Below are 25,280 nucleotides of genomic sequence, written 5' to 3' on the forward strand. Positions count from 1 at the left end.
GCAACCCCAGAGTCGTCCGTGACTGGACCTTTTTAAACACATCTGAAAACCAGATAAACGGTTCTGAGTAACACACACATATACATTGGCAGCCAATCACATTCCACAACTCACACTATAGGCTTCTTTCAAGCCTAATTTTGAGGGAGGGGAACCCTGCGCCAGGGAAGGCCTTTACACCGTCATGTGAACCCATGGGCACTACGTTGACGACGTCTGCCAAACACAAGGTAAAAATTGTGCAGCACATCAGCTTTTCGCACGGGATAAATTTAGTTGCTCAAACAAGCTACTACTTGAAGGGGGGAATCAATTGAACAAGACCTAGCAAGCTTTACAAATCACAGATCTTTTGAGGCATTGAAGATTCCAATAAAAATATGATTACCAGCTTTAATGGAAAAACATTATGCAAAAGCATAAAGTCAAAACAGAGTACTCATCACACTCTATTTAAGTCATATTGTAAGAATTACCAGGCCAATAGGGCACGATTAAAAGAAAAGAAACGCAGCAATCTATAAGAATCTTCTCAACAGTCAATCATTTAAATTATTATTAAATATAATTACTACTACATATTTCATTTGACCTCTTACCTACCCTTCACTATGAGGTCTCAGTCTGCAGCAATTTATATATAAAGTATTAAAAACAGTAAAAATAGATTACAATCAAAATAATAGGATGGGTTCAAGTATATATGTTTCAGGTGTTGGAAGCTAAGGTAAAGAGGTACACACACATACATACCAAACTTGTGAAGGTGGTAGAACTACGAAGAGGGTTCCCTCTGCAAATCTAAACACCCAAGAGGGTCTGTAGGGAAGTAGGTGGTGTTTCATATATTTAGGCCTAAGTTACTTTAGAATATAAATGGTAATGCAAGCACTTTGCATTCAGCCCAGAAAGAAAGCAGCAACAACAGCAACAGTTTTAAACCAGGGGCTATGTTGGTTCTAAATGGAATCCCAGCAAGTAAACTAGAAGCTGCATTTTCTGAATCATCTTCAAGGGCAGTCCTCTCCAGGGAAAAAGTAGCCTGCAATCAAGAATTATGGCTTCGTGGCTGCTGAGGCCATGAGGATGTCAGGTGATAGACAGGTGGGCAAACTGGGCAGACTCACCTACCTGTCAAAATGGCTCTCTGGGGATAAGGGATGTCAGTGGGCTTGGTCCTGTTTCCCACCCTGATTTGGACTCTCCTCCATCACAGGCCTAAAATGGTTTCATATTGTTTAAATTATAATAGTGGTAAATAATAATGAAGTGACCCATTTGAATTCCAACCACCTGTGTCCAACACCTTTGCTCTCGTAAATGGTCAATGGCTGCACCAAGCTGGCTACACCAGTTCTTTCTACAAGAACACTGCCTATAAGTTTGAAAAGTTGTTTTCTTTGGTGTTATTTGTCAAAGATTCAAGTAATTTAATAGATGCAACATGGAGGAGATTAGAATGGGAGGGGGTGGCAGGTAATGCCAACAACGAATTAAAAACAGCAATAAGTACAAGCTGTCAAGATTCTTTGGGGAAAACATTAATAGTTTAAGAAGTCATACCCCAGAAAGTGGTGCCCTCCAGAAATTTTCACCATTCTGGTGCCCTCCAGAAATTTTGGACTGCAAGTTTCATAATCCCTAACCAGAGTAGGCAATAGGGATGATAGCAGTTGTAGTCCAAAACATCCAATGGCTTGGGGAAGGCTACCTCAGACAACCCATGAAACAATAAGCGTACAAAAATGCAAATACACTGCAACAGGAGACAGAATGAAAAATGTAGAGTTTTGCAAGTGACAGTTATCAGAAGGAGGCAGTGTTAAATGTGAATTAAACTAATCCTGTAAATAGCTCTCTCTCTCTCTCTCTCTCTCTCTCTCTCTCTCTCTCTCTCTCTCTCTCTCTCTGTGTGTGTGTGTGTGTGTATCTGCATCTATATCAAATTTTTGCTATGATGGTTTAACCAAATCAAAGTTTGCATGTGGCAACCTCCAGACAGCCTAAAGCAAGGCCCCAGCCCTCCAAAGTCTCAGAACAAAAATGAAGACGTTTAAGAAAATAATGGTAGCTTGGACAGTTCACAAATGGAAACATGACAATAAATTCAGGGACTCTGAAGCATCTGCTCTTCAAACGGCAGTTACAGGTGGTTTCAGTTAAGCACAATCAAAACTAGGCAAGCAGATTGGTTGCACAAGCATTTTGGGTAATTGACAGTATGCTCTTTCAAGCATTGCCCTAGTTTAACTTTGAAGCAAAACAAACACCACAGAAACTCAGGGCAACTGAGAAAAACACTCAAAAAAGTGTCATACCTCCAACACAAAATCAGAAACCAAGGGATGATTAAATCTGAGGTAAAAACCTTCACTTCCACAAATATTATTACATCAAATTATATTAACCGTCATTGCAGCCTTTCCCTTTAGTTCATACCATGTTTTATTTTATTATTTTATTTTGGTACTAATTATTTTAAAAAAAACACCTTTATTGCTACCATCAATTCTTTTTGTGGTTTGATATGGGCCGTGTTTACTCAGCTTCATGCTAAGGATATGCCCTTTAAAATAACCCAAAACTTCTCATTTATCAGATCCGGGTTGTTTTTTGTTTGTATTTGTACTGCTGGACGTCAGTATTCTTAATCCAACACAGTGATGCCACGACTCTTCAGATACTGTCCTGCTTCAACAGCTATAGTCTGTGAGTAGACCTTGAAACCTATACCCTCAAAGACACTAAGGCCTCCTTATCTCATAAGCAATCCTTTACTTTGGAGTTACTCAGCAACTTTGAACTCAGGTGCATACTTTGTTGTGGGTATACGGCTCAAGCTTGAATATTTTTAGAAGTGCCCAAACTCTGAAGGGCTGGGGAGTGGATGAGCCTCTCCTTCAGACTCCACCAGGTGTTCAACTGATGGGACTTGGACTGAAGCACCAAGGAACCCACAGCAGAATCCCCTTGAAACAGCCCTGAGGAGGCTCCCTTACACCAACACTCAAGATCTCCAAGACTGCCGATGGGGGACCTGATGAGCTCTCTGATATCTTCAGTTATTGTGTAGTCTGGGTGGTCTTCCACAGAATTTAGCACTCCTGGGATTATTTCTTAATCACCATGAAAGGATGACTACCCAGAACAACCAACTGTAGGGAATTGACCTAATTCCTAGTATTCTCCTCTTTCATTGCCACCTTTTATTCCCCTGTGCAGCACCCACAGATTGCTTATGGAATTATTCCAGCCACCATTTAGCAATAACTTTTGGATATCCCAACCACCTACCATTTAGAAAAACCTTTCAAGGAATAAATTATATAAATTGCAGGGTGTGCATAAGATAGTCATGGCTCTGCACTAATCCACAGAAGAAGGGAATTCCAGGTGTGAGGAGAGATCATGATTGGGCAAGGGAATCCCCTTGTGTGGAGATTCTCTAGACACTGGAATCAGAATATATTCTCAAGAACACAAAATGCACAGTGGCAGCACAGGGTGTGGCTGTTAGGTGAATTGGCATGATAAGGGAATACTAGCCCATCAGGCTCCTCTCACACATCCCCTGTGGGGCTTGTCTGAAGCCCTCTGTCCTGTTGTACAGTCACTAAACTCAAGCTGCCCTTAGGCCTCAAGGTTAACATGTCCTTACTACAGGCAACTCAAAATATGAGTGTGGGGCAAAGCTGCGCTTGCAGCTCACATTGTGGGGAAACATTTTCACTCAGTTGTGAATACTGCTCTTTGAAAAAGTTGTTTTCTGGCCAGAGGTACACATTTTTTCCACGCAAGGTCAAAGCACCCAATTTGCTTTTAGGAAGGTGGGGAAGGCAATGTTTATGTAGCAAAGCCCAGAGAATTAATGTGAAGCCTTTTTAAGACTTCAGAGTTCAGTGGAAATTCCCAGACAATATTGGATTCAAACAGTTTCCTGGAAACACAAATCAGTCAAATAGCAACATAAACAGCCACCACAAGAGTGAAGGCAGTAGGGCCTCATCCAGAACCATGAGCCTAGTGGGAAAAATGGTGGAGACATGGGGCAAGCAGTAACACTGCAGAACCTGGTGGACAGAGCTGAGGTAATTGCTTCTAACTTTGGAGTGGTCTTGGTTACTCCCAATAAGTTGTAGCACCCCATGATCAGTCCAGTTGCCTGCTCTGCTTTCCAAAATCAAAAGGATGCCCTGCCAATAATACATGTGTGCTGATTGTCCATTAAGCAGGTGCCTTTGTGTGGAGCTGCAGAAAGACTATCTTCACTTTTTCAGGGGCTGTGAATCCAAAGGAAACACTGGATAGGAAGCAAGACTGCTTCTCTCAGGTCACAATGACCTTTTTTAAAATTAGAGTCATGTGGTTTATTTATTTTTTGTGCCAGTGGAAGGGTGGAGGGGAGAGGAAGTAGGGAGGGAGCAGGCTTGCTATCCAAACCAAGGCAAAGACAACAACCGAAAACAGAAGTAAATGCTATGACACAGTGCCATTGAGGGTTGTATAACCTTCAATCTTGGCTGTAAATAACTAGCTATTGTTTTACAGAACCAGTAGGAACCATTTAGAACAAGAAGGAAACAACCTGCGCAAGAGATTAATTAAGAAATTGTTTGCTACAAATGTCTTTGTTTATAAAAGCACCATCCCATTTATATAGCGAAGGAAGTGTGCAAGTGTTTGAGTTACACAGAACTCTGCCAGAAGAGCTGCAGAAAATTTTGAAGAGAACATTCTATATAAGGCAATGCATTTCACTAGCCAACACGTACCAGTGAATCATTATGCAAAGTTCTGAATCCCATAAAGCTCTTCTAGCAAAGCCCTTGAGTATATTCCCTTAGCTTCTGGGTGGGGGAGTGGGGAATCTATTGGATTGTACAGATAGTTGAGAAGGTATTGTTGCACCAAAACAGGAGCTGTGCCACACTGGATGAGAATGAATGGTGCTGGCGACAAATCCATATGTGTGTAGAGGATGGAGAGAGAGAGTGCTCACCCTACCCCTAAATCAGATGTTCAACATTATTATTTTTTGACCTTGCAAGGAAAATAAACCAATAGCTTGGGTGAGACTGCTATAAAACAAGAGCTCTGCGTGTAAGGCGATAAGAAGCAGGATGAAGTAATGGCAACCCAAAAGCACATCCAAGAACCACTGGTGAACAGCAGCTGTACAAACTGTTTATTTAAAAACAACTGAAGACATTTTTTAAAGTGCGGTCACCATTTCAGAATAACCAAGGCCAAGCTAGAAACTAAAGATAACTATTTTGTTCCCTCAGTACAAACAATTATGCTGAATATTCTGCTGCTGCCCTCATATGCCTCTTAGAAGACGGTTACATTATTGTATATTTATTACTTCTCTGCCTCATCCTGTCTTACAATTATGTTCAATATGTAGTGAAAACTGTTGTACTCAAGAGAATACAGTCAGAAAACCGAAGTGCCTATAAAATCATACTGACAAATTCAACAAGTGAATCAGGTGAGATGCAAAGACCAGCCTAATTCCAAAAAATGAACATCTTCACAATCTATAACTTTGATAATATAGGGTTATTTGCATAAGAACATTCACTTGAAAATATGGATTTAAATAATTATTTCCCACTATACAGCACTGTATGTATAATATGGCAAAACTTTCTGTTTCTTGAACCTCACTTATGTTACTTTAGAATTGCTGGTTATCTCCTTTCTCTGCAATAATTCACAAGCAATTACCCAGATAACATATCATGGCTAGTCATGAAATTTAGACTGCAGTCTCACTTACCTGGGACTAAGCTCCACTGAACTCAGTGCAATCCTATACTTGAATAGACATATACAGACTTATACTATTAATCCATTTACAGCTTTACTTGGACAAGTTTTGTTTCATGGACAGCAATACATTTGCTATGTCACTTCTTACTTTGCTAGGGGCTGGGGTATTGTTTAGGGGTTTTTGTTTGGCAGGGGTTGTTACTAGGGCTGGTGATAGCAACATTTCAACATCATAGTGTATCACCAGCCAAACACCGTGGTTTGGCGATATACAGCGATGTGGAAAAAAACTAAGATGATTTTGCCTCTGCCCGAGAGAGACCGGATGAAACTGCCCCAACTCTCATCTCGTGGGCTGTGACAATGCAGCTTGTTTGTGCTGCTCAGCTGGGGGGAAGGATCATCCTTCCCCCCAACTGAGACAGCATTGGGGATCCTTTAACTGTCCAATGCAGGGAGTGGCAACCGTACTCCCCTCAACTGAGCAGTTTCACAGAGCCCCTGCCCCATCTCTGGCTTGCAGAGCCAGCACCGGGCTAGGGGCTCCTTTAACTGCTCAACTGAGCAAAGGGCAGCTGCACACTCCTCAGTCGAGCAGTTTAAAGATGCAGAGGGAGGAACAAGCTATATCGGCGCCCCGCCATCTTATTAGGGCAGAGTGGGATGGCGGTTTCACTCAGTGATATACCGCTGGTGAAACTGCTGCCACTCCTGACAGCGCCCACTGAAAGAAGGAACTCTTGACTCCCTCCAGCGGACAATGCTAGCAGAGGGACTCAGGAGTGCTGGCGGTTTCACCAGCGATACACCGCTGAGTGAAGCCGACATCGTGGTATGCTCCTCATATCAGTCCTGGATAATATATCAATATATCACCCAGGCCTAGTTGTTGTTGTTATTTTTGGTATCTTTGTTATATATCTTATGAGTTGTGTCAAAATTGTTCGATTTGGTTGTGTACTTTTTGATATTTTGTTTATGACTACTTTTTTATGCTTGTGTAATTTTTATATGTTGTAAGCCACCTTGAGCATAGTTTTAACTTTGGAAAGATAGATAGATTGATAGATAGATAGATGATAGATAGACAGATAGATATAGATAGATAGAATCTTGCGTAAACAGGGACATAATTAAAGATACTCAGAATAAATTGTGTACACTCATTTTTTTTAAAGTATGTTTTTCTTTAGGCTCATTTATTTTTTTATTTCACAGTATATCAAATTCTTCTTTAAAAGATAATCAAGCTCTATTATATGAGTCCATTTCATGCCAAAAGACAATGGGTTTTTAAAAAGCTCTACCAGAAGAAGAAAATTGTATTCATACCAGTCAATACTACCCCCACACATGCTGGTCATGAAACATTCCAGAGCTCCTACTTCAAGTACCCAAGGCTAAACTCTTGGCATCAGTCCAACACCACAGTGACCTACTTTGCAAAGCAGAAGTGCTTCTGTTCAATTTAGGAGAAAACAAATATTTCTGGCCTTCAAGATGTGAAATTCTTGCACTCACTTTATAGTGAAGCAATTTGTCCACACTGCAAGTCATGTAACAGCCATAAAATATGAAGGGGAGGCCAACTTTGTCTATGAAGAACAGGTTCAAGGTGCAGTTTAAAAAACAATCAAGAATTTCCATTTTGGAAACCCCCTATACAAACCTTATTCTCCAGAATATATCTCGAAATAATATTGGCTTAGAATGGTTTCATAAAATGGCAAGCCCAGGGCCACGAGACATGACCTAGATGTTGCTGGGCAAGATTATAGAGAAGGAACAACTAAGCCACATTCGTAAAGTCATGACGTCATTCTTTGTGGCCTTTCTTGGCAATGTTTGGGCTATCTCTAGTGCCTCTTGGTAGTCTCCCATAATGCCAGATGTTCCAGCTGCTTCCATCCTCCTCCACAGCATAAACCAGAGCCAGTTTAGTGCAGTGGTGAAGAGTGTTGGACTGGACCTGGAAGACTAGGGTTCAAATCCTCACTCAGCCGTCAAGCTCCCTGGCTGACCAGTCACAGTCTCTCCACTTAAACTATCTCACAGGGTTGTTGTGAAGATAAAAATGGCAAGGAGGAAAATCTTGTATACCCCTTCCAGCTCCTTGGAAGAAAGGTGGCATAGAAATGTAATACACAAACCCCACAATATGGTAATAAATGAGCAGGAATAAATATTTTTCTGATTTTTAAAATGTATTATAGTCAATAAAATGCTTTGACTCTGATTAAACTCAATCTCTCAATACAAGCTATAGAGGGATTGAAACAGGAACAACAGGTACTTCACCTAGGTGAAGGCTGACAGAGGCCTTTAATGTGATAATTGTTCAAAATTGTGTGGGTTAATATCTGTGCCAGCTTCATATCTGGTCTCCTTGGAGAGCTACATCAAACATCACCCCTTCCTGTCCAATCACAACGAATGTTAAATACACACCTCATACTATATTATCTTTCTCTCCTATTGACAAAAGAACTCACACTGCCATACACAAATATAGAGACTCATACCTTCCCTTGCAAAGTCTATATCTGGAATGTATTGAGGGATAGTGAAGAGAGACATTTTGTTCATCCTAAATTACCAGTACTTTATTTCAAAATTTCCCCAGATCTGGGATTATGTTTGTTGATCTCTCTCACACCAAACAACAACAAAACACAGTCACAGTGTTTTGAACATTGAATAATTTCAAAGTTGCCCTTTAAAACAAATGGATAAGCAAACTCTACAAAAGCTTCCTAGATATTTATGACAGCTAGGGCATCAACTTGGCCAGATCTATACAGTCCATCGGAGGGAACTATCATAATAAGTATCCGACATTTTATCTTTCCTGTGTTCACTACTCAGATGTGCACACAAATTCTATCTTACACACACATCAGAATGCATGAATCTGAATTTGTATGAATCTGTGACGTCTATTATGAGGAAATGTCTTTATAATAATATTTTAAAATATTCTAGTATTCTGCTTTAATAGCCTGACTGATAAACTAACTCCAGGAAAACTTGAAATGAAGGTAAATAATGGCATGGAAACACTCCATGAAATGAGGACAGCCAATATGCTATCTAGCCTTTCAAATTAAAGGTGTTGCTTGGCTAAGTTGCCATGCAGAGGCGCCTAAAGGAATTATTCTGTCAGCACAAACACATTAAAGCATTCTTTGTCATATTATCTTTATACACCTGTGGTTCCACCTCTTCCCCTTCCTTCACATCCCTTCTGAAAACTCACTGATCCATTGATTTGCAAAGCTCAATCCCCAACAAGCATCATGAACCTGTGACAGTATTTCACCACATTTTACTGCACTGCCCTCATTTTTTCCTCCTTCCATTGCTTTCCCATTACCTGTTCCACAGTATGATCTCCTTGGTAGCAGGGACTTGTGTACACCACATATAAAACTGTGTAAGCATCACAAACACTGATGGTGGGGTATAAATAACAAATATCATCACTTTTTTATGTGCAACAGTACAAAACCCTTCTGCTCTCTCTTTGCAACAAACAAATGAGACAGATACCATTCGTCCCTCTTGACTTGCGGAGAACCATGACAGCATGTGATTAATCCAAGGGAACTCGGCAAATCTATAGCTATGCAGGGATCTGAACACAACAATTTTGGGATGCTTTTAAGCTTTGCCAAAATGCAGGGGCAGGGGAGCATTCAGTGAACATTTCCACTCCCCATGATGTCCCACACTGTTCCATTGATACTAAAGACCTATTTGTGAAAGAGAAAAACTTCTCACAGGGAAATGGATATTAGAGGGAAATGATATGCATCTCTTTTTGGTGAGGCAACTAAATTGATGCTTCCTTGTCCCAATCTAGCCAAGGAGATGTCATCTATTCACACCGTTACTTTCAACTCACCAAGCTTGTCATCCGTTCAGATTCTGCCCCAACTAGTCATGCATTAAGTGCACATACCCAAAACTAGTTTGGAGCAAACATCTGCTGCACAGTACTAGCAAGCCAGAAACACGATAGGAAGTGTCAGCCTGGTTACCTGAGTTACAGGCAGCTGTCTTCTTCCTCCCCAGCCCCCCACCCACACATTCAAAGTAGGCATTTGCTCTCAGCAATAATGTCAAGTATCTAAAAAAGATGACATTATGACCATGTGGCCAATCACTTTCACCCAGTGATCCCTGATTAACTGGATCGCAAAGTGAACAAGCCTTTTCAAGAAAATGACAATGAAGCTGAAGTTGAAGCAAGGAAAGAACATGCACAAACAGGTGTGAAAAAAAATACTCAAAATAGTAGGAGGAGAGAGACTCTTTCACTTCCCCACAAATGGCAAGATTTACATGAACAACTGAACCTCACAGTGCAAAACTACATTTGACCATGTGTTAGGTCTAGAGAACCCTATCTGTAAAGTTAAACACATTCTTTTCTTAATAAGATTCCATGTTTCTCCTTAAACTGCTTATCAATGACGCGTATGGTAAAAGAGAACACATCTTGAAGCAGCCGCCCTCTCTCACTCCTCCTTTTCCAAGTGTAACAAAAATCTTCTCTCGCTTTTGAACTTTCTTTTTTCAAATGAACTCATCATCACAACATTCCAGAAAAAGGTTTGGCTGCTAGAATTATCTGGAATTCCATATTCTTTTAGGGAAAGCTTTCGTTTTTTAATATATTTTTTTAACTAAGATCCAAACCAGCTTTCTGGTTTTAAAAGCCATGCTCTTCATTGCATGAACACATAGTCAAAACAGCATCTGGACTCTGTCTTCTTAAAGCACATTTCAAAGTTTGTTTGTTTTCTCTGTTTTATATTGCTATCTGTGTGCTGTTCCAGAAAGGTATTTATAGCCTAACTCATTCCAGCATTTTCCAAAGTCTTCTATGTTATTCCTGTACACATATTCCTCTGATACAGAGAGGAGGATGGCAAGTCACAGCCTACTAACTCTTGTAACTGACACATAAAGCTGCTTAGTCATTCCAGATGTTTTCCCCTTCAAATGCTAAGCAAAGGAGTGTTTTGGCAGTTGGAGCAGGGGGAAGTAATTTGAATGAGTCATGTAGCTCTGTTTTGCCACTATAACCCACATGTCTACCATCGCCATAGCAGAGACGAATTTTCATGACTGCAAAAACAGATGACGAAAATGAAGGTGGATTAAAAGGTAGAACGTGGAACAGCACTGTGCAGTGAGAGCTTTTATTAACAGTAGAATTTGCTGAGTAAATGCAACAATTAAATTCCCTTTCAGACCATTGCTAACACTCCTATGGCATCTATTATGACTACAAAAGTTTATTAACAAATGCATAAGCTCAAATTGCAATGAAATGTTATGCAAGGGTTAATTGAAAGCAGCACTATGAAACTGTCCACGTGTTTCCTAACATTTTGTTTTGAGTTTGTCATTTTAAAAAATAGGTTTTGGAATATGCTTAGATTATTGTACTAAATTATAATTTTGCCTAAAATGTGCACATGATAAGCAAATTAGATATGATGTTAGGGGAGCATAAATGCATCTCTGGCATATGGGTGGGGGGCTAAAACCAGCCACAGAAGAGGGGAAGCATTTGGATCAGGACTGTGACACAGGTTTTTAATCACATGCACATATGTACATAGAAACAGAGAGAAAAAGAGAAATTTTCCAATAGATAGTTGCCCTCCCCCCCAAGTGCTTCACAATCTGGGTAAACTGAAGAGGGGACAGCAAAAATGCACAGTGTGGGAACGCCCCCTCCCCCAGTGGCCAATAGCAGCTTTTAGGGGTGGTCTGCACTGGAGAACTGACAGAGGAGGGAAGGGCTGGTGTCTGGTGTCTGTTCTAGTTTGACCCTCTGAAAGAACAAGAAAGAGAGCTCCTCATCAGGACCAGCCACTTTTTCCTTTTCTAAAGATCTGCCAGAGGAGGTATGTCAAATATATGTATCACATAAAACGTCATGTAAACAAACTGGGCTTTGCAACTGCATTACAACTGGGGCAGAGCAGCTATATCTTGGGTTTTCCACACTGAACAACAGTACAGTTCCATGTGTATTTTCACTCCCTGTTTCAATCTTGTTCCCAAATCTCTAACTTACGTTTCTTGCAAGAGCAACATGTTCCAAAACAGGGAACAGATCCTTGACCTCATATGACCTAGTCACAAACCAACCACCCAGTACCACAAATATGCAGTGCAGAGATTGTGAAAAGCCTGGGCAGGTATCAGCTGGGGATTCTTTAGATTAGGGGTGTCCAATTCTGGTATTAAGGGAGGCAGTTTATTCTCCAGTGAGTGGGCCAGGAGACAGAAGTATATCCTTCATGGAGGGTCATGCTTTAATAAAATCAATGACACATACTCATAGTTATGGAGCACATGCATCCAAGGCATGACTAAAAGCTCTGTTAGGGCTGCTGATTGGTCACCTCTGCTTTTGATGCACAGAACCCTGTTCCAAAGCATGGCTTTAAACAAGATGCATGGGGGCAGAAGAGCTATCCATATTATTGAACAGACTTCACCAACCTGCCACCCTCCAGATGTTTTGAACTACAATTTTCATCAGCCCCATACAGCATGACCATAGTCAAAAATATTTGGAGGTTGGCAAAGGGTGTCTTGGATGGTTATTCCATTTTTCCACTTTGAAGGCTGTAGAGAAGCAGCCAATGGTTTATTAAAGCCAATGCACTTACTTTGCCAAGTGATTCATGAGCAAATGGAGCATCTGCCTATTTTTCTCAGGGAGCCTGTGTACTAAGGTATGGATCTCCGAGGTTCGAGATTCTTGATTCTCCAGTTCTGCAACATGATAAGATATTTCTCAGAATAGATCTGATGCATCAACAAACAGCTTTATAATACAACTCTAAATGCCCGGATTTCCTTTAATTATATTTTTATAGCATGCACTATAAATAGAAAGTTATATGCAGAGCTGGTTTAACGATTACACTACAACAATGCATGCAGAACACTTTCAACGTTCAAAATGCTAGGTACTATTATCATTCATTCTGTCAGGCTGCAGCAGAGGAACAGATGCAGAGCCACTCCATCAGTGCAACTGAGAGACCAGTAACTTCTGATACCTCCTTTCCTTGAACTTTCCTAAATCCCAGCTGGTCAACTAGGAACTTGCAACTAGGAACCTGTATTTTGCTTATTTCCTCCTCTCTCCCAATCCATTCTCCTTTTGTGCTGTGTATTTTAAAACAGAACGCCTGAGGGCAGGGACTGTCTTTTTTTAGTAATCTGTAAACTGCTCTAGGAACATTTTTTTTAGCAGAATAAGTGAATTAAAAAATACATTGAAATAAATTAATACCACTATAACCCTGTACTATTAATACCTCTATAACCAACTCCCAAACCTCCTGCATAGATCTTTGTTCCCCATAAAAGATGTGGGGAGCTTTTGAGCATAACAAGGTGCTGAAGGAAATCCATTTTTCAGCCTGAAAACATGTACAAAAGCCTCAAGTTCACTCACAGCTGCATGCAGATTTCTGCAGACCACTCAGCATTGTGTGGAAAAGCTGTCTGCTTAGAAGCCAACTGTAAAGGGCTCTGTGCTGCCGTGAATGAGTGTGGGCCTTCCCACAAATGCTTTCAGGAGTAAAGAAACACCTGTCAACCATCTTGTTACGTTAAAGGAGTAATCTCTCTCTCTCTCTCTCTCTCTCTCTCTCTCTCACACACACACACACACACACCTGCCAAGCCTTTTGAAATGAAATTGACCTACATTGGCTCCCAGTATGTTTCCTAGCACAATTCCAAGTGTTGGTGCTGACCTTTAAAACCCTAAATCGCCTTGGTGCTGTATACCTGAAGGAGAATATCCACTCCCATTGTTCAGCCCAGACACCGAGGTCCAGCTCTGAAGGCCTTCTGGTGGTTCCCTCACTGCAAGACGTGAGGTTACAGGGAACCAGGCAGAGGGCCTTCTCGGTAGTGGCACCTCCCCTGTGGGACACTCTTCCATCAGATGTCATGGAGATAAGTAACTTTACAACCTTTAGAAGACATCTAAAGACAGCCCTGTATAAAGAAGTATTTTAAAGTTTAATGTTTTATTATGTTTTTATATGTGTGGGAAGTCACCCAGAGTGGCTGTTGCATCCAAATCAGATGGGCAGGGTACAAATAACAACAACATCATTGTTTCTACATACAAGTGTCTTTGTCACAGCAGCCAAGTGACTAGTGGACAGAGTGTTGGACTTGGGAGACTTGGCTGAAGATTCCTGCTCAGCCATAAAGCTCACTGGGAGGCTGTAGGGTTGCCTCTCTCCCTTAGCCTAACCTACTTTACTGGGTTGTTGAGATAGTGAGCTAGGAGGGCCCCATGCAGAAGCAATAATAGTACTATGTACTCTCCAACTACTATGTAACCCACATACATGACTTAACCTACATTCTCCTCCCACTCTCATGAGAACAGCTGGATAAGCATGAGGATTATTTTAAAAATCTGGTGCTTGAATGAAATCAGTTCACTGCTCATTCAAGACAGGGACAGGGTGGTTTTCAGCAGTCTCAGTAAGTCTTAATGCAACATTCAAATTCTACTCTTTGGTCTGAAATACATGACATCAAACTTCAATGAAAAAGCTAGAATGTCTTCCAGAGTGACTGAGTCATGACACCACCCTGAAATTAAATGGAGGCGTTATCCCTATTGTGACACTCGTCTCCCAGACTGAAATGATTTGATCTGAACTAAATTCCATGGAGAAACTCCACGAGCATAGAAGGCTCCCTGTGGCAGGCATTGGTGCTCTGGTGCTTGGCTTATTGCTAGAGCCTGGCAACAACAAGAATCCTATGAAGGTGTGGCAGGGCTAGTAAGATCATCCTGCCTCCCTGGCTCTTTCACTCATGTAATTCTAATTATGTGGGGGAACCAAATAAGTCTAGTCACCCCAACAGGTACTGGAATCATAGAAAGCAGCACAAATCCAAGTGGCCATGCAAGTGCTTCCAGAAAGTTCTGGCACATTTTTATTGAAGCAAGCTCATGGCAGGCATGCTCTCTTGCACCACAGTACTATTCTTATCTGCAAATCTTACTTTACAAGCTGATGTGCCTTCCCTCAAAAAAAGTTTTCTCTCCTGCAAGAGGTTCTGACAAAAGACTTACTTGCTGCTTTGATGAAGCTTCTTTGAAACTGATACATCATGAGCGGTCCAGGGAGCATTCTAGGATATGGAGTGGAACATAGACAAATCACAGCAACAGAACACAAAACAGAACGGCTTGATATGCAGTTGGGAGCAAGCCATCACCATTCTTAATCATTTATTGATTATTCAATTATTTGATTTCTATACCACTTAATATATTTTTTAAAATCTCTAAGCGGTGTACAGAATTGAAGCAACACAGACAACTTAAACAAAATTTTACAAAAATACAGAGTTACATAAATACAAAGATACTAATATATATAAATCAATATCAATTCATTATTTTTCTGACACAACTTCCCTCTCAACCTCCAGGTTCTCACTTAGGGTCCAACAAACTCTCAGCTCACTCACAAAAGTCTAAAACTGAGTTCCTGGAAGCAGTGGACATCACCCTAGTCTCTCACTCTAGACTTGCATTTTATGGGCAGGTCTAAGGTGGGTGGTGCTTCTTCAGGCTGCCCACAGCTGAGTCCCATTCAGCAGCACTCTCCACGCCCAGTTCTAGGTGCAGCACGTTTGTTGAGTTTCCTGGGGATCCAAAGGATGGGGGAAGGTCCCTCCTCTCCACTCACATCTTTTTTGTCACCCTCTGTCCCTCCTCTTTCTCCAGCTGCTTTTATAATCAATATAGCTGAACACTGCCAGCTGGATTCAAAAATAGAAATAATAAATAGGGAGGGGGGAAGGCTTTTATTCCTTTCTCTCCTAAAACCAAGCAACACTTCAGCATTAACAGATTGGGCATCATGCTATAATTAAGATATTTTAATACACACACTGCACATACTTCAAAATGCAGTAAAAATACAATAACCCCAAAGGCAATGTGATTATCATCTCCATAAAGTTTTCTTATCTTTGTCCATTTTGATACTTAAAGCTTTGGTTGGTCAGCTACAGACAAGACAAGCATGAAGCAGACCAGCACTGAAGAACTGAGAGCAGACAGAATCAGATGTATAACTACCAGTGAAAGGGCATTTTTGGAGGTGGTGATCCAAGTACTGAATAGCCCACCCAGTGAGGTTCACATACCCCCAACACTATGATCCTCCACCTATGGGTGTTTTAATCACCCAGACCTTTTAAACAATATAAATTTCACAATCTGAGCCTCTCCTGGTGGGAGAGAGGGGATGATGAGGTCTGAATACCTCCCCAGAGTCTGGAAATCTTCTCTGCCCTTCTCTCCTAAAGTTCAATAACACCTTCAGTTAGGAATACACAGTGCTTGCTACCAACAAACGAATAGCTCTGTGTGGAGTAGGATCTAATCCTGCACACTGGATACATAACAGCAGCTCTAGAAAGACCTATCAAAATGTATAGCGGTGGAAAGAAAGATAGATAGATAGAAACTGGTGCTGAGATTGGATATCCCTCATCATGCTTGTGGTTTATGACCTGCTGCCAAATAAATTCTCACATTATCTTTATTGCCTCATGATTAATAGTAATGAATTTCATTTGTTTTGAGAAAGTGCCAAAGGAAATAGTGTATGTCTGGCATAATGTCGCCCTCCGCAGCTCCCTGAATTTCCTGGACAGGAGCGCCACTAAATGACATTAGCCACTCCTGCTTCATTGGCAAGCCAAGTTTTAGAGCAATGCTATTCATATATTTTAAAATATAGCCACATGGAGAACTCAATGCTAAAATGTCAAGTGAGGTTTACATCTGCTAGGAAACACTGAAAATAAGATGGGTCAGGGTTATTTTCTGACAGTGAAACGTTATAGTATGCTCTGGAATAGCACGGCCAGAAATGCAGAGTGCCTTTAGTGACTGGGTAAATCGTGGCAGAGTCTGTCAAGACTTACAGAGATGTACCACAATGAGCTTCTGCAACATATTCTATACAAGATTCTCCATAGTAATGATTAAGTGTTAAAGTACTTCTTTTACCAGGTAGCACCAAAAGACATGTGAACTGGTTAATGCCAATGCTACCTGAGTGAGTAGGGTGTGCAGGGCCAGATCAGGGATAGCTGCGAAAGGGCTGCTTAACTTTTCTCATGTCCACAGTTCCTGCCTCAAGTGTCCTCTCCAAAATAAATAATATTTTCCCTGAAGCCAGGCTTCTTCTGGTATTTTAGCATGGCTGGTAGGGAATAAACTATTAATGAGACAGCCCACAGCATTTGTAGGGGAGAACTGGGTGGTTGGTGAAATGTTTGGGGAAAGGCTGCAGCAGAAGGCCTTGGGTTTGATCCCTGGCATCTCTATGCAGGTCTGTCAGAAACCCTGGCCAGCTGCGGCCAGGCACTGTAGAAAATACTAAGCTAGATGGGTCAAATTATGTGACTTGTCATAAGGCAGCCACCAGCATTAGGAGGGAATTGCAGGGTTGGGAACCCCATGGAGCTCTGCTCTACTCAGATCGTGGCACAAGCATCTAAGGAGGGAATCAGCCAGGGAAGCAAATCCTGAGCAGGGAGACTAAGGGCTCCTACTCATGGAAAGTAAAAAAGATAAAGTCAAGCAGGAGATAGGTATGGATGTGTGGAAGCCACCAGAAAACTACCACACTCACCTTAAGTATGTTTTCAGTGCACTGGTGATTGTTTTAATCTCCCACTCAGCACAGATGTCATCTTCTGTTTCAGCGGATTTGGGATCTAAGGAGAGAGAAATGGAAAGGTAGGAAAAACAACAACATTCATTATCCACCATAGACTTAACCTGATTTTCTGCACTGCCCACACAGTCTTCCTTCTGCAACTTCACAATAGGATAGTGATGCTCTGCTGCCCCTAGGAGCAAACAGATGCAACTGAAAGGACGTCAATGGTTACCATGCAAAGTCTTTGCAGGATGAGAGGCAGGGGTGGACTGATTTGTTTGTTTCCTCATCTGTCTGGGCATTGTCCATGAAAGATACTGGACAAGAGGGGATCATGAATCTCTTCTTGAAGAGGCTGATAAAACCACAGTTTGTCATTGCCAAATGAGCAAAATCGCCACTATCTAGCATCAATGGTTTGCAGACACTCAGCAACAAGGGGAAGTGCTGCCATCAGTTTGAGGATGAGAATCACAGAAATGTAGAGTTTGAAGGCACCCCAGAGGTCATCTAGTCCAACCCCTGAAATGCTGGAATCTCAACAAGCGGTTCCCCATCCAATTTGAAACCATACCGGACCCTGCTAACTTTACAAATGTGCTAGCAGTTTTATTGCTGCACCAGAAAAGCAGGAGCAACATCATTTTGGCTGTGCAACATGCATATAATTTATATGTGCCGCACATACAAATTAAGGGCTTGTAAAACTTTACACAGAGATAATAAATCACATAAGTGGAATCAGTCACTTTTGTGAAAATCCTACTGCCCTACCTCTCAATAAATAGGATGCAGTGCAATACCAAATTGTATAGTACTTGTGGGATATTGTGATATATGGGTAAACAAAGAAAACCCTGACCAGTGCCTTGGTCCTTGGAATGGTGAAGTTTACGCCATGAAAATCCATATCTGATACACCAGCCTTCCCTAGCATGTTGCCCCAAACCCCAGTGTTGGAGGACTACAACTCTCATCATCCCAGACGACTGGCCATGATAACTGGGGATCAAAGGATTTAGAGTTCAAAAACATATGGAGGGCACCAAACTAGGGAAGGCTGAATACAGTGGTGCCTCGCAAGACGAAATTAATTCGTTCCGCAATTCTCTTCGTCTTGCGGTTTTTTCGTCTTGCGATGCACGGTTTCCCATAGGAATGCATTGAAAATCAATTAATGCGTTCCTAGGGAAACCGCCTTCAGACCAGGTCCGGGGACAGTCTGTCCCCGGACCTCTTCTGAAGGCTGGGGGGGGGACAAGGGCTTTTCTTCCCACCCCCAGCATTTTAAAAAACCCTGGGACAGCGGAGGACTTCTCCGCTGTGCGGGGCTATCTTAAAATGCTGGCGGGCGGCATTTTAAAATCGCTCCGGACAGCGGAGGACTTCTCCGCTGTCCGGGGCGATTTAAAAGCCCCTGGGAAGGCAGGCAGGGGGGACAAAGACTTTCGCCCCCTGCCCGCCTTCAGAAGGTGTTCCCGCCCCCCGCCCCACTTCGGAACAGCTTTCCGAAGTGGGGCGGATGGGGCAGGTGTCCCCGCCCCCCCGCCCCACTTCGGAACAGTTTTCCGAAGTGGGGCGGCGGGGCCAGGTGTCCCCGCCCCCCGCCCCACTTCGGAACAGCTTTCCGAAGTGGGGCGGCGGGGCCAGGTGTCCCCGCCCCCCCGCCCCACTTCGGAACAGCTTTCCGAAGTGGGGCGGCGGGGCCAGGTGTCCCCGCCCCCCCGCCCCACTTCGGAACAGCTTTCCGAAGTGGGGCGGCGGGGCCAGGTGTCCCCGCCCCCCCGCCCCACTTCGGAACAGCTTTCCGAAGTGGGGCGGTGGGGCCAGGTGTCCCCGCCCCCCCGCCCCACTTCGGAACAGCTTTCCGAAGTGGGGCGGCGGGGGCAGGTGTTCCCCCGAGCGCTTCTAAAGGCGGGCGGCTGGGAGGGAATCCCTTGGCCCCCCGCTGGACTTCCCGAAGCTCTTTTGAAGTCCGGCGGGGGTCCAAGGGATTCCTTCCCAGCCGCCCACGTTTAAAAGCACTCCGGGGAAAGCAGCGCACTTCGCTGCTTTGCCCGGAGTGCTTTTAAATGTGGGCGGCTGGGAGGGAATCCCTTGGACCCCCGCTGGACTTCAAAAGAGCTTCGGGAAGTCCAGCGGGGGGCCAAGGGATTCCCTCCCAGCCGCCCGCATTTAAAAGCACTCCGGGCAAAGCAGCGAAGTGCGCTGCTTTGCCCGGAGTGCTTTTAAACGTGGGCGGCTGGGAAGGAATCCCTTGGACCCCCGCTGGACTTCAAAAGAGCTTCGGGAAGTCCAGCGGGGGGCCAAGGGATTCCCTCCCAGCCGCCCGCATTTAAAAGCACTCCGGGCAAAGCAGCGAAGTGCGCTGCTTTCCCCGGAGTGCTTTTAAACGTGGGCGGCTGGGAAGGAATCCCTTGGACCCCCGCTGGACTTCAAAAGAGCTTCGGGAAGTCCAGCGGGGGGCCAAGGGATTCCCTCCCAGCCGCCCGCATTTAAAAGCACTCTGGGCAAAGCAGCGAAGTGCGCTGCTTTCCCGAGCGCTTCTAAATGCGCTGCGCTTCCCCGCTATCCCAGAGATTTCCCTATGGGCTTTCGTCTTCCGAAGCAAGCCCATAGGGAAATTCGTTTTGCGAAGCGCCTCCAAAACGGAAAACCCTTTCGTCTAGCGGGTTTTCCGTCTTGCGAGGCGTTCGTCTTGCGGGGTACCACTGTACAACCAGCATATGCACAGATATAGAAAGGGGTGTGTGGTTACAGGGACTACACATGATTCAAGATTTTTTAGAACTCATTTTAGGCAGACAATGCATTTAAACCATCTTGTGGTCTAATGAAAACACTTACCAGGCAATAAAGGGGCATGAATATAAATAACTGTTGAGTAGCGTAGATGTGGATACAGATTTTGGTTAAAATGACTGCCCATAGCTGTTGGAAGCAAATGAAGCACTGTGCTTGGGGGATTATACTGCAGTAGTAGCAAAGAGTGCTCATCATGCCTCCGGCTTGATGGTCCAGCAGCCCCCACTGGCAGGGAATCCCTGGGAGCTGAGAGTGTGAAATACAAGCTCACTCTCCACATATGCCCTGCCTGTCATAACGGCAGGCCTTTTTTTCTACTAATAATTATAGGTAGCGTGGCTGCACTGTGTCGACTTATGTGAAACAGCTTGTGGGTGACTCACTTCTGGCAGACTGGCATGTGTACTTGTATGCTTGCCCAGGGCAGAAACCACGCTAGACTCATCCTTGCAAAAATAAAAATAAAAAACAAAGATAGACATACACACACTCTCTATAGCCACTAAATCCAGCAGCTACATTTTGTCTGGATTGCAAAGGAGAAAATGAAGTTCTCACACAGTGCCGTATAATGGGACTTTGGCACAGCAGTGTGTCAGCAAATTATCCGCTGAGCTGCTTGACCCGGTAGACCTTAAGCTCACAACTTCAGAAACCTTTCGCCAGATAAGCACTCGTGCCAGACTGACATTTGCTGCTAGAAGGCAAGGAAATTCTGCTCATGAGGTTCCCACTGGCTTGCAAAACAGAAACATCTGCAAAGAGCCTCAGGAGACCTGCTAAGTAGCGTTCAAGAGCAAGGAGGATTGAGGCCAAATGACTTTATCTTGGCCAGTCATGATGAAGTATACGCAAAGGAAGGAGAGAAATCATACATTTTAGTGGTGAATGGGCTTAAGAGGATAGTGGTAAGTGAATGCAGAGAGCTAAATACTTACCTAAATAAATTCAGCTAGCCTGTTTCAACTTATTGCACAACACACTTTAAAAAGCCGGAATGGGCTGGGCAGCTGTTGGCTTCTAGATGTCTAATTTAACTTTATTTTTCTCCTCCTTGCCTTTCGATGCCCTTGCATTCTGTGGTGTTCTTTCTTTTTGCCAGTTTATATCCTTGGAGCCTGTCCGTGGCTTCTTTATTTTTAAAGTTCTTCTCCACTCCAAAGTCAGGTTAGCTCTTCCAACCATGAATGTGGAAAAGTTTGGGGGCAATGCCAAATCTCAGTTAAAAGTGCCAAAATTTCAGAGAAATCTAATTTCATAAGCTCCAGACAGCTTCAAGGAAGTGTTGTGAACTAGAGGAGCCAAAACAGGGGAAGACTTGCCATTTTGCCCATAAGTCAGCTTTTCAGATTCACAAAACAGCCATATACAAGTAGAGGGAGAGAAAGAGAAATTACTCAAAGCTGCTGGAAAACACAACTGTTTGTGTGTGTTTAAACCTATCCATTTAAAATAGATTTCTTCTTCTCGCTCCCAGTCTCAGGGAATCTCCTAAACAATCTCGTTTTCAGCACAGCCTGCCAGTCACCACACCTCAGAACAGATCTTCCCAACAGGCTGAGCACTTGGCTATTCTCATTCTCAAGCATTTCGGAAAACAAATAAAACCTGAAGTCATTGGGTGGATAGAAACTTAGTAAGAATTTCCTTACCCATGCTGGCTTTCATTGCCAACACAAACACTCATGCCATCACACAAATATATTGATTAAAGTACAAATCAGTGCTTTGACTGGGTAAACAAATATTAAGGCCAAAACTAGCATTATTTATGTGGTGTTTAATGGCACACACAAAAAATCACAGAATCCTGTTTTAAATCAGAGGATTTCAAACCAACAAGAAATATACTTGGTCCAAGAAATTCATTTCACACTTTGTGCAATGTAATATAAAAATGGGAATGCAAGTTTCTGATTCAGTATCAGTTTATTAGATAAGGAATTACAAAAGATCCTGAGCCTTGAAGCTACATACTAGATTCCACAGCAGTTGCATTATTTTATCTCTACCCTTTTTCTACACTCACCCTCCCCTCCAATCACTGTACGCTCTGAACCCAAACACCTCCTGGGTGGGTTGCTATCCCTTTCTCCCTTGCCCTTCTCAGTAATACATGTAACCCAAAGCTGTCTTAAATCAGCAATTTGTCCATTGTGCCCAGTATGTTCTACTCTGATGGCAGTGGCTCTCCAGGGACAGGCAGAGAAGGTCTTTTGCATCACCTGCTAACTCTCAATTGGAGTTACTAGGGATGGAACCTGGTACCTTCTACATGCAAAGCATGTGCTCTACCACCGAGCAATAGTCCTTACTCTCAATGAAAACACACTGAAGTCTTCCGATCTTCTCTTTTGGCCCCAGTGTTTTGCTGGGGAGCATGGGAGAGGTAAGGTGCAAATCTATGTTGTGTTCCAAACATATGTGTGGGCTAGTCACTTGCGTCCACATATTAGCTCAGCTCAAGTGTTGAATAAGCCTCACAAGCCAATGTTTAGCACCATGCTGTGGCTCTCAATTGAGTATCTGTGTGTTATAGTTGTAACCACACATACACCATCTTTAGGGAGTAGTTAGATAATTGGCTTGGGTAGGAGAGACATAGGTTAAACTCCCAATGCAGTTATAAAGCTACGGATTGAATTCCCTTCTCTTCCCCGCCTTGCAAATGTGCATTGATTCTATTTTTTATTTTCTTTTTGAAATGCTGTTCAGTTTCTCTTGCACATGCAGTTCCCCTTGGTTCTTCTCCTTTGGACTCATGCCTGAACCTCTATTTTTTCTATTTTCTTAAATAAAAATTCTCACCTCTCTTGCCTGATTTAGATGCTAAGTCTGGACACAGGGACTATCTATATGACTTTGGCACAGTACTTTCCACACTGCCACAGCAGCTCAGCCAATCAAAGGCAAAGACCTCATTGCCATAAGTACCCATTACTGTTAAAGCACCAATGTTCCCAAAGTTCTGTAAGCTCAGGCGCAGAAATGAACTTCAAAGGCTTGATTATGTTGGTCTCAAAGGCGAAAAGAAATTTAATAGCCCTTGCATATTTCTCCACCTGGAATTAAAATCAACCTGGAGAAGACTTCCTGGCTTACCTATTTTGAAAGGCTGTGACTGAAAAAACTACAGCTGGAGGGCAATAAAATCCACTCCATCCCAGGGTATTCCTTTTACCCCAAGGGTCCTCTACAGCAGTGTTTCCCAACCGGTGTTCCGTGGCACAGTAGTGTGCCGCCGGACGTCGCCTGGTGTGCCGTGGGAGGGAGGCGGGCGAGTCGGGCTAATCCTCCGACGAGCTCCACCTCCAGACCCATTGCTCAAATCCTTTAACCCAGCAAGGCAGGAGGGCGGGGAGGGGGGGGAGAAAGAGAAAAAAGAAAGGGTGGAAAAAAAGAAGGGGAAGAGAAAATATTTTTTTTAAAAAAGGAAAGAGAGGGAAAAAAGCGAGGGATGGAGGAAGGTCGTTCCTCGATAGAAAGGACTGAAGGGGGTGGCAGCTGCGTGGCTGACAATGGGGGTGGCGGGGGGGGGGGAAGAGACGGGAGAGGGACCGTCTCTCCTTTTCTCCAGCTGTGTGGCTTCTTCTTCGGAGTGGGGGGAGAACTGTGTGGCAAGACCCCAAACGTTTTTTCTGTGGAGAAAAACGATTGCTCGGACCGAGGGAAGAGAGTGAGTTGCGCGGAGCGCCTGCCTGACAATCGCCTCGGAAGGAATCGAGATTTGGGGTGGGTGGGTGGAGTGACGGGACGGCGGTGTCGCCTCCTCTCTCTTTCTCCCTCCTCCGCGGCCGCTAGCGACGGGCTTTTAACTTCTCCCAACTTTTGTGTGCGCGCGCGGCCCTCGAAGTCCCCCCTTCCCGGGGGACCCGACTAGGCCCTGCCCGCCGCTGGGTGAGAGCGCAACCTAGGGAGCCGCATTGCCGCTGCCGTGCGCCTGGCTGGGTGGGGGGAGGGGACCCTGGCGGCGGCGGCCCCAGCGGCACCTTGGTGCTCGTGCGGGACTCGCTCGGCTGGTGCCGGCCTCTCAGGGCAGAGGCCTAGTCGCGGGCTTCTGGGTGTTGGGGTTGCTACGCGCCTCAGTCCCCGGGGACCCAGCGTCGCAGCCTGACGCCGCCGAGTGTGTGGCTATGAATGGGAGGGTGGCGGTGGTGGGGCGGCGGCGGGCCTCTCCCCCTTCCTTTCTGCGAGGGACTCTTCTTGTTGAATGTGGGGCTGGGAGAGAGGCGCGCATTTCTGCTCCCCCTCCCGCTTTGTACATGGAGAATGGCCTTGTCCTCCTCCCTCCCCCTTCCGCCGTGTAGCGCGGAGGGTGTGCGTCTAATCCCCTCTCCACCTGCTCCCTGAGCTGCTACCCTTGTGTAAGGGGAGGCTGCGAGTGTGTATCCGACGCAGGCAGCATGCTCTTATTTCTCCCACCTTAAATCAGCGCTAATTGCGCCTGGACGCAGTATTTACTTCCGAGTAGGCCCCCTTCTCCCCCCCCCCGTAGCACCTGACGTTGCTATTCGTACCATCAGGTTTGTTTGTTGATAATTTAATTGTTTTAAAAGCATCATGCTAAAGAGCTCTCTCCCACCCCCAGACCCTTGGGCAAAACAGAAACACACACATACACAAACACAGAGATTGAGCCCTGCAGGTTTTATGAAATGAATGGATTCTGAATGCCTGTTTCAGTGGCTTGTCCGCCTTAGGCTGCTGGGCCAGACACCTGTTACACGGTGCAGTCCGTAAGCTGTGAGTGCTGCTACCTGCCGCCGAGACCACGTAACGACAGTCTTGAAAGACCTACATTGGCTCCCAGTACCTTTCCGAGCACAATTCAAAGTGTTGGTGCTGACCTTTAAAGCCCTAAGCGGTTTCGGTCCAGTATACCTGAAGTAGCGTCTCCGCCACCATCGTTCAGCCCAGACACTGAGATCCAGTGCCAAGGGC

The 25,280-nt window shown here is 44.0% G+C and overlaps 1 protein-coding gene across 13 annotated transcripts in view; it reads right to left on the minus strand.

Annotated features, from left to right (window-relative positions):
• Positions 1–25,280, minus strand: part of ARHGAP26 (Rho GTPase activating protein 26) — a 207,506-nt gene that overhangs the window by 65,734 nt on the left and 116,492 nt on the right. For all 13 annotated transcript variants that reach the window (XM_083487861.1, XM_083487863.1, XM_083487859.1 and 10 more), the window contains 3 exons: positions 17,505–17,589; positions 14,921–14,979; positions 12,471–12,576 (listed from right to left, as the gene is read on the minus strand). In XM_083487861.1, coding sequence (XP_083343987.1) covers positions 12,471–12,576; positions 14,921–14,979; positions 17,505–17,589 — 250 coding nt within the window. The remainder of the gene's footprint in view (positions 1–12,470; positions 12,577–14,920; positions 14,980–17,504; positions 17,590–25,280) is intronic.

Source organism: Podarcis liolepis, assembly GCF_965112155.1.
Source record: "Podarcis liolepis genome assembly, chromosome: 2".
Lineage (NCBI taxonomy): Eukaryota > Metazoa > Chordata > Lepidosauria > Squamata > Lacertidae > Podarcis > Podarcis liolepis.